This window comes from Callionymus lyra, chromosome 4 (assembly GCF_982586985.1).
Source record: "Callionymus lyra chromosome 4, fCalLyr1.hap1.1, whole genome shotgun sequence".
NCBI lineage: Eukaryota > Metazoa > Chordata > Actinopteri > Syngnathiformes > Callionymidae > Callionymus > Callionymus lyra.
This window is the reverse complement of record NC_141821.1, coordinates 660001-674018: the sequence shown is the minus strand read 5'-3', so window position 1 is coordinate 674018 and position 14018 is coordinate 660001. Positions and strand designations below refer to the sequence as shown.

At 45.6% G+C, this 14018-nt stretch overlaps 1 protein-coding gene across 1 annotated transcript in view; it reads left to right on the top strand.

Annotated features, from left to right (window-relative positions):
* The window catches only part of kif9 (kinesin family member 9), a 35720-nt gene that overhangs the window by 17984 nt on the left and 3718 nt on the right, over positions 1-14018 (top strand). Inside the window, exons 16-19 of the mRNA XM_087788337.1 lie at positions 12281-12335; positions 12391-12494; positions 12626-12793; positions 12848-13056. Coding sequence (XP_087644463.1) covers positions 12281-12335; positions 12391-12494; positions 12626-12793; positions 12848-13056 — 536 coding nt within the window. The remainder of the gene's footprint in view (positions 1-12280; positions 12336-12390; positions 12495-12625; positions 12794-12847; positions 13057-14018) is intronic.

The following is a 14018-nucleotide window of genomic DNA, read 5'->3' as shown; positions in this document are numbered from 1 at the left end:
AGCTGACAGCAATGATTGTTGAGATTTTTCATTGACAAAATTAAATTGATCAAAGAGAAAATCTCTCCCCCTTTGTTTGGAACCCCTACTGTCTCTGAGCCCCTCTCCTCCTATTGGTCCTCCTTCACTGCTGTATCTTTGGGTGATATTTCGGCACTAGTGAACAAGATGAAACCCTCCTCTTGCTCAGATGACGTCCTTCCTTGTAGGCTTTTTATCAAAGTATTTGATGTAATTGGCCCCTGACTTACCAATATGGTGAACCGCTCTCTTTCCACAGGGGTTTTTCCCAATGCATTTAAACATGCCATTGTGGAGCCTCTGCTCAAAAAAACAGGCTTAGACCCAACTGACCTCAGTAATTTCAGGCCTATTTCTAAGCTCCCTTTCTTGTCCAAGATCTTGGAGAAGGTTGTGTCTGAGCAGCTGCCTTTGTTCCTGGATCAGAGCGACATCCATGAGAAGTTTCAGTCTGGCTTCCGTAAACATCACTCTACGGAGACAGCTTTATTGAAAGTGTCCAGTGACATCATGATGTCGGCTGACTCTGGTAAATTCACTGTTCTGGTGCTCTTGGATCTGTCGTCAGCCTTTGACACAGTTGATCACCAGATCCTGCTGAGAAGACTGAGGGATGAAGACTGTCTGGGTCTGTGTAAGAATGGTTCTCATCTTACCTTTCTGGGCGCAGTTTTAGTGTATCTGCCAATCAAATGAGGTCTGAATCGGCAGATCTGTTGTGTGGAGTCCCTCAAGGTTCTGTTCTGGGTCCTTTATTGTTTTTGCTGTACTTGATTCCCCTCGGTTAAATCATTCAGAGATTTCCAGATGTTTCTTATCACATTTTTGCTGATGACATCCAGCTCTACTGCTCTGTTGATCCAACTGAGCCCCAGAGGCTGAACTTAGTCAATTGTTTGCTAGAAATCAAACAATGAGTGAAAACACTTTACAGCTAAATGTGGACAAAACTGAAACTCTGGTGATTGTTGATGATAAGGTTCCAGGGTTGAGTCAGTACTTGGGTTGAGTCAGTACTTGAGGTTTTTAATGACAAAATTAAATTGATCAAAGAGAAAATCTCTCCCCATTTGTTTGGAACCCCTACTGTCTCTGAGCCCCTCTCCTCCTCTTGGTCTTCCTTCACTGCTGTATCTTTGGGTGATATTTCATCACTAGTGAACAAGATGAAACCCTCCTCTTGCTCAGATGATGCCCTTCCTTGTAGGCTTTTTATCAAAGTATTTGATGTAATTGGCCCCTGGGTTACCAATATGGTGAACCTCTCCCTTTCCACAGGGTTTTTTCCCAATGCATTTAAACCATTGTGGAGCCTCTGCTCAAAAAACCAGGCTTAGACCCAACTGACCTCAGTAATTTCAGGCCTATTTCTGATCTTCATTCTTGTCCAAGATCTTGGAGAAGGTGGTGTCTGAGCAGCTGTTACTGGATCAGAGCGACATCCATGAGAAGTTTCAGTCTGGCTTCCGTAAACATCTACGGAGACAGCTTTATTGAAAGTGTCCAGTGACATCATGATGTTCTGGTTCTGTTGGATCTGTCCTCAGCCTTTGACACAGTTGATCACCAGATCCTGCTGAGAAGACTGAGGGATGAAGACTGTCTGGGTCTGTGTTAGAATGGTTCTTATCTTACCTTTCTGGGCGCAGTTTTACTGTATCTGTCAATCAAAGGAGGTCTAAATCGGCAGATCTGTTGTGTGGAGTCCCTCAAGGTTCTGTTCTTGGTCCTTGATTTTTTGTACTTGATTCCTCTGGTCAAATCCTGAAGTTTCTTCCAGAAATTGCTGATGACATCCAGCTCTACTGTTGATCAACTGAGCCCCAGAGGCTGAACTTAGTAAATTGTTGCTAGAAATCAAACAGTGAGTGAAAACACTGATGCCACAACACTGATGCCACAACACTGATGCCTCAACACTGATGCCTCAACACTGATGCCTCAACACTGATGCCTCAACACTGATGCCTCAACACTGATGCCTCAACACTGATGCCACAACACTGATGCATCAACACTGATGCCACAACACTTTGTGCCCTTGGACAAATGAAGATCTCCTGAGTCTGAAGGGACTTTGTGGTAAGACTGAGCGTCTCTGGAAGTCCACTAAACTTGAGGTGCACAGACTTCACCTCAGGGATCTGATGTCTTCTTACAATGAGATGGTGGAAACTGCCAGATCTGATTACATCAGAAAACTGGTAGCAGCAAATAAGTAAAACCCCAAAGTGTTGTTTGACACGATTAATTCTCTCGTGTCTCCTGCTCCTCAAATCACGCCTGTCTTCTGTGAAGCTGACAGCAATGATTGTTGAGATTTTTCATTGACAAAATTAAATTGATCAAAGAGAAAATCTCTCCCCCTTTGTTTGGAACCCCTACTGTCTCTGAGCCCCTCTCCTCCTATTGGTCCTCCTTCACTGCTGTATCTTTGGGTGATATTTCGGCACTAGTGAACAAGATGAAACCCTCCTCTTGCTCAGATGACGTCCTTCCTTGTAGGCTTTTTATCAAAGTATTTGATGTAACTCAACACTGATGCCTCAACACTGATGCCTCAACACTGATGCCTCAACACTGATGCCTCAACACTGATGCCACAACACTGATGCCACAACACTGATGCCTCAACACTGATGCCACAACACTGATGCCTCAACACTGATGCCTCAACACTGATGCCTCAACACTGATGCCTCAACACTGATGCCACAACACTGATGCCACAACACTGATGCCACAACACTGATGCCACAACACTGATGCCACAACACTGATGCCTCAACACTGATGTCCTCAACACTGATGCCTCAACACTGATGCCTCAACACTGATGTCCTCAACACTGATGCCTCAACACTGATGCCACAACACTGATGCCACAACACTGATGCCACAACACTGATGCCTCAACACTGATGTCCTCAACACTGATGCCTCAACACTGATGCCACAACACTGATGCCTCAACACTGATGCCACAACACTGATGCCTCAACACTGATGCCACAACACTGATGCCACTACACTGATGCCTCAACACTGATGCCTCAACACTGATGCCTCAACACTGATGCCTCAACACTGATGTCCTCAACACTGATGCCTCAACACTGATGCCACAACACTGATGCCTCAACACTGATGCCACTACACTGATGCCTCAACACTGATGCCTCAACACTGATGCCTCAACACTGATGCCTCAACACTGATGCCACAACACTGATGCCACAACACTGATGCCTCAACACTGATGCCACAACACTGATGCCACAACACTGATGCCACAACACTGATGCCTCAACACTGATGCCACAACACTGATGCCACAACACTGATGCCTCAACACTGATGCCTCAACACTGATGCCTCAACACTGATGCCTCAACACTGATGCCTCAACACAGATGCCTCAACACCGATGCCTCAACACTGATGCCACAGCACTGATGCCTCAACACTGATGCCACAACACTGATGCCACAACACTGATGCCTCAACACTGATGCCTCAACACTGATGCCTCAACACTGATGCCTCAACACTGATGCCTCAACACTGATGCCACAACACTGATGCCTCAACACTGATGCCACAACACTGATGCCTCAACACTGATGCCACAACACTGATGCCTCAACACTGATGCCTCAACACTGATGCCTCAACACTGATGCCACAACACTGATGCATCAACACTGATGCCACAACACTTTGTGCCCTTGGACAAATGAAGATCTCCTGAGTCTGAAGGGACTTTGTGGTAAGACTGAGCGTCTCTGGAAGTCCACTAAACTTGAGGTGCACAGACTTCACCTCAGGGATCTGATGTCTTCTTACAATGAGATGGTGGAAACTGCCAGATCTGATTACATCAGAAAACTGGTAGCAGCAAATAAGTAAAGCCCCAAAGTGTTGTTTGACACGATTAATTCTCTCGTGTCTCCTGCTCCTCAAATCACGCCTGTCTTCTGTGAAGCTGACAGCAATGATTGTTGAGATTTTTCATTGACAAAATTAAATTGATCAAAGAGAAAATCTCACCCCCTTTGTTTGGAACCCCTACTGTCTCTGAGCCCATCTCCTCCTATTGGTCCTCCTTCACTGCTGTATCTTTGGGTGATATTTCGGCACTAGTGAACAAGATGAAACCCTCCTCTTGCTCAGATGACGTCCTTCCTTGTAGGCTTTTTATCAAAGTATTTGATGTAATTGGCCCCTGACTTACCAATATGGTGAACCGCTCTCTTTCCACAGGGGTTTTTCCCAATGCATTTAAACATGCCATTGTGGAGCCTCTGCTCAAAAAAACAGGCTTAGACCCAACTGACCTCAGTAATTTCAGGCCTATTTCTAAGCTCCCTTTCTTGTCCAAGATCTTGGAGAAGGTTGTGTCTGAGCAGCTGCCTTTGTTCCTGGATCAGAGCGACATCCATGAGAAGTTTCAGTCTGGCTTCCGTAAACATCACTCTACGGAGACAGCTTTATTGAAAGTGTCCAGTGACATCATGATGTCGGCTGACTCTGGTAAATTCACTGTTCTGGTGCTCTTGGATCTGTCGTCAGCCTTTGACACAGTTGAACCAGATCCTGCTGAGAAGACTGAGGGATGAAGACTGTCTGGGTCTGTGTAAGAATGGTTCTCATCTTACCTTTCTGGGCGCAGTTTTAGTGTATCTGCCAATCAAATGAGGTCTGAATCGGCAGATCTGTTGTGTGGAGTCCCTCAAGGTTCTGTTCTGGGTCCTTTATTGTTTTTGCTGTACTTGATTCCCCTCGGTTAAATCATTCAGAGATTTCCAGATGTTTCTTATCACATTTTTGCTGATGACATCCAGCTCTACTGCTCTGTTGATCCAACTGAGCCCCAGAGGCTGAACTTAGTCAATTGTTTGCTAGAAATCAAACAATGAGTGAAAACACTTTACAGCTAAATGTGGACAAAACTGAAACTCTGGTGATTGTTGATGATAAGGTTCCAGGGTTGAGTCAGTACTTGGGTTGAGTCAGTACTTGAGGTTTTTAATGACAAAATTAAATTGATCAAAGAGAAAATCTCTCCCCATTTGTTTGGAACCCCTACTGTCTCTGAGCCCCTCTCCTCCTCTTGGTCTTCCTTCACTGCTGTATCTTTGGGTGATATTTCATCACTAGTGAACAAGATGAAACCCTCCTCTTGCTCAGATGATGCCCTTCCTTGTAGGCTTTTTATCAAAGTATTTGATGTAATTGGCCCCTGGGTTACCAATATGGTGAACCTCTCCCTTTCCACAGGGTTTTTTCCCAATGCATTTAAACCATTGTGGAGCCTCTGCTCAAAAAACCAGGCTTAGACCCAACTGACCTCAGTAATTTCAGGCCTATTTCTGATCTTCATTCTTGTCCAAGATCTTGGAGAAGGTGGTGTCTGAGCAGCTGTTACTGGATCAGAGCGACATCCATGAGAAGTTTCAGTCTGGCTTCCGTAAACATCTACGGAGACAGCTTTATTGAAAGTGTCCAGTGACATCATGATGTTCTGGTTCTGTTGGATCTGTCCTCAGCCTTTGACACAGTTGATCACCAGATCCTGCTGAGAAGACTGAGGGATGAAGACTGTCTGGGTCTGTGTTAGAATGGTTCTTATCTTACCTTTCTGGGCGCAGTTTTACTGTATCTGTCAATCAAAGGAGGTCTAAATCGGCAGATCTGTTGTGTGGAGTCCCTCAAGGTTCTGTTCTTGGTCCTTGATTTTTTGTACTTGATTCCTCTGGTCAAATCCTGAAGTTTCTTCCAGAAATTGCTGATGACATCCAGCTCTACTGTTGATCAACTGAGCCCCAGAGGCTGAACTTAGTAAATTGTTGCTAGAAATCAAACAGTGAGTGAAAACACTGATGCCACAACACTGATGCCACAACACTGATGCCTCAACACTGATGCCTCAACACTGATGCCTCAACACTGATGCCTCAACACTGATGCCTCAACACTGATGCCTCAACACTGATGCCACAACACTGATGCATCAACACTGATGCCACAACACTTTGTGCCCTTGGACAAATGAAGATCTCCTGAGTCTGAAGGGACTTTGTGGTAAGACTGAGCGTCTCTGGAAGTCCACTAAACTTGAGGTGCACAGACTTCACCTCAGGGATCTGATGTCTTCTTACAATGAGATGGTGGAAACTGCCAGATCTGATTACATCAGAAAACTGGTAGCAGCAAATAAGTAAAACCCCAAAGTGTTGTTTGACACGATTAATTCTCTCGTGTCTCCTGCTCCTCAAATCACGCCTGTCTTCTGTGAAGCTGACAGCAATGATTGTTGAGATTTTTCATTGACAAAATTAAATTGATCAAAGAGAAAATCTCTCCCCCTTTGTTTGGAACCCCTACTGTCTCTGAGCCCCTCTCCTCCTATTGGTCCTCCTTCACTGCTGTATCTTTGGGTGATATTTCGGCACTAGTGAACAAGATGAAACCCTCCTCTTGCTCAGATGACGTCCTTCCTTGTAGGCTTTTTATCAAAGTATTTGATGTAACTCAACACTGATGCCTCAACACTGATGCCTCAACACTGATGCCTCAACACTGATGCCTCAACACTGATGCCACAACACTGATGCCACAACACTGATGCCTCAACACTGATGCCACAACACTGATGCCTCAACACTGATGCCTCAACACTGATGCCTCAACACTGATGCCTCAACACTGATGCCACAACACTGATGCCACAACACTGATGCCACAACACTGATGCCACAACACTGATGCCACAACACTGATGCCTCAACACTGATGTCCTCAACACTGATGCCTCAACACTGATGCCTCAACACTGATGTCCTCAACACTGATGCCTCAACACTGATGCCACAACACTGATGCCACAACACTGATGCCACAACACTGATGCCTCAACACTGATGTCCTCAACACTGATGCCTCAACACTGATGCCACAACACTGATGCCTCAACACTGATGCCACAACACTGATGCCTCAACACTGATGCCACAACACTGATGCCACTACACTGATGCCTCAACACTGATGCCTCAACACTGATGCCTCAACACTGATGCCTCAACACTGATGTCCTCAACACTGATGCCTCAACACTGATGCCACAACACTGATGCCTCAACACTGATGCCACTACACTGATGCCTCAACACTGATGCCTCAACACTGATGCCTCAACACTGATGCCTCAACACTGATGCCACAACACTGATGCCACAACACTGATGCCTCAACACTGATGCCACAACACTGATGCCACAACACTGATGCCACAACACTGATGCCTCAACACTGATGCCACAACACTGATGCCACAACACTGATGCCTCAACACTGATGCCTCAACACTGATGCCTCAACACTGATGCCTCAACACTGATGCCTCAACACAGATGCCTCAACACCGATGCCTCAACACTGATGCCACAGCACTGATGCCTCAACACTGATGCCACAACACTGATGCCACAACACTGATGCCTCAACACTGATGCCTCAACACTGATGCCTCAACACTGATGCCTCAACACTGATGCCTCAACACTGATGCCACAACACTGATGCCTCAACACTGATGCCACAACACTGATGCCTCAACACTGATGCCACAACACTGATGCCTCAACACTGATGCCTCAACACTGATGCCTCAACACTGATGCCACAACACTGATGCATCAACACTGATGCCACAACACTTTGTGCCCTTGGACAAATGAAGATCTCCTGAGTCTGAAGGGACTTTGTGGTAAGACTGAGCGTCTCTGGAAGTCCACTAAACTTGAGGTGCACAGACTTCACCTCAGGGATCTGATGTCTTCTTACAATGAGATGGTGGAAACTGCCAGATCTGATTACATCAGAAAACTGGTAGCAGCAAATAAGTAAAGCCCCAAAGTGTTGTTTGACACGATTAATTCTCTCGTGTCTCCTGCTCCTCAAATCACGCCTGTCTTCTGTGAAGCTGACAGCAATGATTGTTGAGATTTTTCATTGACAAAATTAAATTGATCAAAGAGAAAATCTCACCCCCTTTGTTTGGAACCCCTACTGTCTCTGAGCCCATCTCCTCCTATTGGTCCTCCTTCACTGCTGTATCTTTGGGTGATATTTCGGCACTAGTGAACAAGATGAAACCCTCCTCTTGCTCAGATGACGTCCTTCCTTGTAGGCTTTTTATCAAAGTATTTGATGTAATTGGCCCCTGACTTACCAATATGGTGAACCGCTCTCTTTCCACAGGGGTTTTTCCCAATGCATTTAAACATGCCATTGTGGAGCCTCTGCTCAAAAAAACAGGCTTAGACCCAACTGACCTCAGTAATTTCAGGCCTATTTCTAAGCTCCCTTTCTTGTCCAAGATCTTGGAGAAGGTTGTGTCTGAGCAGCTGCCTTTGTTCCTGGATCAGAGCGACATCCATGAGAAGTTTCAGTCTGGCTTCCGTAAACATCTACAGAGACAGCTTTATTGAAAGTGTCCAGTGACATCATGATGTCGGCTGACTCTGGTAAATTCACTGTTCTGGTGCTCTTGGATCTGTCGTCAGCCTTTGACACAGTTGATCACCAGATCCTGCTGAGAAGACTGAGGGATGAAGACTGTCTGGGTCTGTGTAAGAATGGTTCTCATCTTACCTTTCTGGGCGCAGTTTTAGTGTATCTGCCAATCAAATGAGGTCTGAATCGGCAGATCTGTTGTGTGGAGTCCCTCAAGGTTCTGTTCTGGGTCCTTTATTGTTTTTGCTGTACTTGATTCCCCTCGGTTAAATCATTCAGAGATTTCCAGATGTTTCTTATCACATTTTTGCTGATGACATCCAGCTCTACTGCTCTGTTGATCCAACTGAGCTCCAGAGGCTGAACTTAGTCAATTGTTTGCTAGAAATCAAACAATGAGTGAAAACACTTTACAGCTAAATGTGGACAAAACTGAAACTCTGGTGATTGTTGATGATAAGGTTCCAGGGTTGAGTCAGTACTTGGGTTGAGTCAGTACTTGAGGTTTTTAATGACAAAATTAAATTGATCAAAGAGAAAATCTCTCCCCCTTTGTTTGGAACCCCTACTGTCTCTGAGCCCCTCTCCTCCTATTGGTCCTCCTTCACTGCTGTATCTTTGGGTGATATTTCGGCACTAGTGAACAAGATGAAACCCTCCTCTTGCTCAGATGACGTCCTTCCTTGTAGGCTTTTTATCAAAGTATTTGATGTAATTGGCCCCTGACTTACCAATATGGTGAACCGCTCTCTTTCCACAGGGGTTTTTCCCAATGCATTTAAACATGCCATTGTGGAGCCTCTGCTCAAAAAAACAGGCTTAGACCCAACTGACCTCAGTAATTTCAGGCCTATTTCTAAGCTCCCTTTCTTGTCCAAGATCTTGGAGAAGGTTGTGTCTGAGCAGCTGCCTTTGTTCCTGGATCAGAGCGACATCCATGAGAAGTTTCAGTCTGGCTTCCGTAAACATCTACAGAGACAGCTTTATTGAAAGTGTCCAGTGACATCATGATGTCGGCTGACTCTGGTAAATTCACTGTTCTGGTGCTCTTGGATCTGTCGTCAGCCTTTGACACAGTTGATCACCAGATCCTGCTGAGAAGACTGAGGGATGAAGACTGTCTGGGTCTGTGTAAGAATGGTTCTCATCTTACCTTTCTGGGCGCAGTTTTAGTGTATCTGCCAATCAAATGAGGTCTGAATCGGCAGATCTGTTGTGTGGAGTCCCTCAAGGTTCTGTTCTGGGTCCTTTATTGTTTTTGCTGTACTTGATTCCCCTCGGTTAAATCATTCAGAGATTTCCAGATGTTTCTTATCACATTTTTGCTGATGACATCCAGCTCTACTGCTCTGTTGATCCAACTGAGCCCCAGAGGCTGAACTTAGTCAATTGTTTGCTAGAAATCAAACAATGAGTGAAAACACTTTACAGCTAAATGTGGACAAAACTGAAACTCTGGTGATTGTTGATGATAAGGTTCCAGGGTTGAGTCAGTACTTGGGTTGAGTCAGTACTTGAGGTTTTTAATGACAAAATTAAATTGATCAAAGAGAAAATCTCTCCCCATTTGTTTGGAACCCCTACTGTCTCTGAGCCCCTCTCCTCCTCTTGGTCTTCCTTCACTGCTGTATCTTTGGGTGATATTTCATCACTAGTGAACAAGATGAAACCCTCCTCTTGCTCAGATGATGCCCTTCCTTGTAGGCTTTTTATCAAAGTATTTGATGTAATTGGCCCCTGGGTTACCAATATGGTGAACCTCTCCCTTTCCACAGGGTTTTTTCCCAATGCATTTAAACCATTGTGGAGCCTCTGCTCAAAAAACCAGGCTTAGACCCAACTGACCTCAGTAATTTCAGGCCTATTTCTGATCTTCATTCTTGTCCAAGATCTTGGAGAAGGTGGTGTCTGAGCAGCTGTTACTGGATCAGAGCGACATCCATGAGAAGTTTCAGTCTGGCTTCCGTAAACATCTACGGAGACAGCTTTATTGAAAGTGTCCAGTGACATCATGATGTTCTGGTTCTGTTGGATCTGTCCTCAGCCTTTGACACAGTTGATCACCAGATCCTGCTGAGAAGACTGAGGGATGAAGACTGTCTGGGTCTGTGTTAGAATGGTTCTTATCTTACCTTTCTGGGCGCAGTTTTACTGTATCTGTCAATCAAAGGAGGTCTAAATCGGCAGATCTGTTGTGTGGAGTCCCTCAAGGTTCTGTTCTTGGTCCTTGATTTTTTGTACTTGATTCCTCTGGTCAAATCCTGAAGTTTCTTCCAGAAATTGCTGATGACATCCAGCTCTACTGTTGATCAACTGAGCCCCAGAGGCTGAACTTAGTAAATTGTTGCTAGAAATCAAACAGTGAGTGAAAACACTGATGCCACAACACTGATGCCACAACACTGATGCCTCAACACTGATGCCTCAACACTGATGCCTCAACACTGATGCCTCAACACTGATGCCTCAACACTGATGCCTCAACACTGATGCCACAACACTGATGCATCAACACTGATGCCACAACACTTTGTGCCCTTGGACAAATGAAGATCTCCTGAGTCTGAAGGGACTTTGTGGTAAGACTGAGCGTCTCTGGAAGTCCACTAAACTTGAGGTGCACAGACTTCACCTCAGGGATCTGATGTCTTCTTACAATGAGATGGTGGAAACTGCCAGATCTGATTACATCAGAAAACTGGTAGCAGCAAATAAGTAAAACCCCAAAGTGTTGTTTGACACGATTAATTCTCTCGTGTCTCCTGCTCCTCAAATCACGCCTGTCTTCTGTGAAGCTGACAGCAATGATTGTTGAGATTTTTCATTGACAAAATTAAATTGATCAAAGAGAAAATCTCTCCCCCTTTGTTTGGAACCCCTACTGTCTCTGAGCCCCTCTCCTCCTATTGGTCCTCCTTCACTGCTGTATCTTTGGGTGATATTTCGGCACTAGTGAACAAGATGAAACCCTCCTCTTGCTCAGATGACGTCCTTCCTTGTAGGCTTTTTATCAAAGTATTTGATGTAACTCAACACTGATGCCTCAACACTGATGCCTCAACACTGATGCCACAACACTGATGCCACAACACTGATGCCTCAACACTGATGCCTCAACACTGATGCCTCAACACTGATGCCACAACACTGATGCCTCAACACTGATGCCTCAACACTGATGCCACAACACTGATGCCTCAACACTGATGCCTCAACACTGATGCCTCAACACTGATGCCTCAACACTGATGCCACAACACTGATGCCTCAACACTGATGCCTCAACACTGATGCCTCAACACTGATGCCTCAACACTGATGCCTCAACACTGATGCCTCAACACTGATGCCACAACACTGATGCCACAACACTGATGCCTCAACACTGATGCCTCAACACTGACGCCTCAACACTGATGCCTCAACACTGATGCCTCAACACTGATGCCACAACACTGATGCCACAACACTGATGTCCTCAACACTGATGCCTCAACACTGATGCCTCAACACTGATGCCTCAACACTGATGCCTCAACACTGATGCCTCAACACTGATGCCACAACACTGATGCCACAACACTGATGCCTCAACACTGATGCCTCAACACTGATGCCACCACATCTGAGGGTGTGACTTATGTATCATTCGACAAATCTCACCTCAACATGAGTTTAGCTTTACTTTTTAGTCCTGCTTAAAAAAACATCTGGTCACAATGATAGTCAAACGTTTCAGGGATCAACAGCAGCAGTTGCAGGAGGTCAAGGCCCAGCTCTGTCAGCTGGCAAAGGTAAGACGACACACCAACGCACCTAAGCAGAGCTTCAGCCGGGGTCTGGTTGCAGGAGTGGGACACGGCCAGCAGCAACGGAGACCTGGAGACGGTCAGCACGGTGAAGAGTGGTCAGCTACCCAGCTCTAAGGGCCGGAAGTCCAGAGAGAAATCCAGGTGTGACTTTCACCAACAACCTTTGATGAAAAAGAAACGACGCCGTGGACCTGAACACGGTGCTCGTGTAAGACCCACTGATGGGTCCATGTGAGGGTCAGCCAAGAGTGACGAACCTTGTTTGTCCTCAGTGTAACTAAACGAGCTGCAGAGGAGAGTCCAGTTTCAAGGAAGACGGTGGAGGGTCCAGGCAAGTCCAAGACTCAGCCTCCGGAGAAAGAGCCTCCGGCTCAGGAAGTTCCTGCCGACCTGCAGGACGGGCCGGAGCAGCGAGCTGACACAGAGCAGTCTCAGGCCTGGTAGGTAGGTTGGTATCATCCACTGCTGTCTCTGACGCTGCAGGTCTCTGTCAGCGCTCCGGCCTCCAAGTCCGAGGTGTTCGAGGAGTTCAAGCTGGACGAGGGTCGACGGATCAACGCCGTCCTGAGCGAGAACAAGGCTATGCTGCTGAAGCGCCGCGGACTCTTCCGCCAGCTCACGGACGAGGTCAACGCCGTCAAAGCCGCCATCGACAGAACCGCGGCCAAGATTCAGAACCGCAGGGACGCCCTCGGAGAACAAGGTGATCCAACAGGACATTTGATGTAACGAGGAGTCGACGATTTAGCTGTAGCTAAACTGAAGCTAAACTGAAGCCTAACTGAAGCTAAACTGAAGCTAAACTGTAGCTAAACTGAAGCTAAACTGAAGCTAAACTGAAGCTAAACTGTAGCTAAACTGAAGCTAAACTGTAGCTAAACTGTAGCTAAACTGAAGCTAAACTGAAGCTAAACTGAAGCTAAACTGTAGCTAAACTGAAGCTAAACTGTAGCTAAACTGTAGCTAAACTGAAGCTAAACTTTAGCTAAACTGAAGCTAAACTGAAGCTAAACTGAAGCTAAACTATAGCTAAACTGAAGCTAAACTGTAGCTAAACTGAAGCTAAACTGAAGCAAAGTTGGTGTATATGAGTGTGTAGGTGTGTATAATTGTGTACACGTGTATGTAGGTGTGTATAATTGTGTACGTGTGTGTAGGTGTGTATAATTGTGTACACGTGTGTGTAGGTGTGTATAATTGTGTACGTGTGTGTAGGTGTGTATAATTGTGTACACGTGTGTGTAGGTGTGAATAATTGTGTACACGTGTGTGTAGGTGTGTATAATTGTGTACACGTGTGTGTAGGTGTGTATAATTGTGTACGTGTGTGTAGGTGTGTATAATTGTGTACACGTGTGTGTAGGTGTGTATAATTGTGTACGTGTGTGTAGGTGTGTATAATTGTGTACACGTGTGTGTAGGTGTGTATAATTGTGTACGTGTGTGTAGGTGTGTATAATTGTGTACACGTGTGTGTAGGTGTGAATAATTGTGTACACGTGTGTGTAGGTGTGTATAATTGTGTACACGTGTGTGTAGGTGTGTATAATTGTGTACACGTGTGTGTAGGTGTGTATAATTGTGTACACGTGTGTGTAGGTGTGTATAATTGTGTACACGTGTGTGTAGGTGTGTATAATTGTGTACACGTGTGTGTAGGTGTGA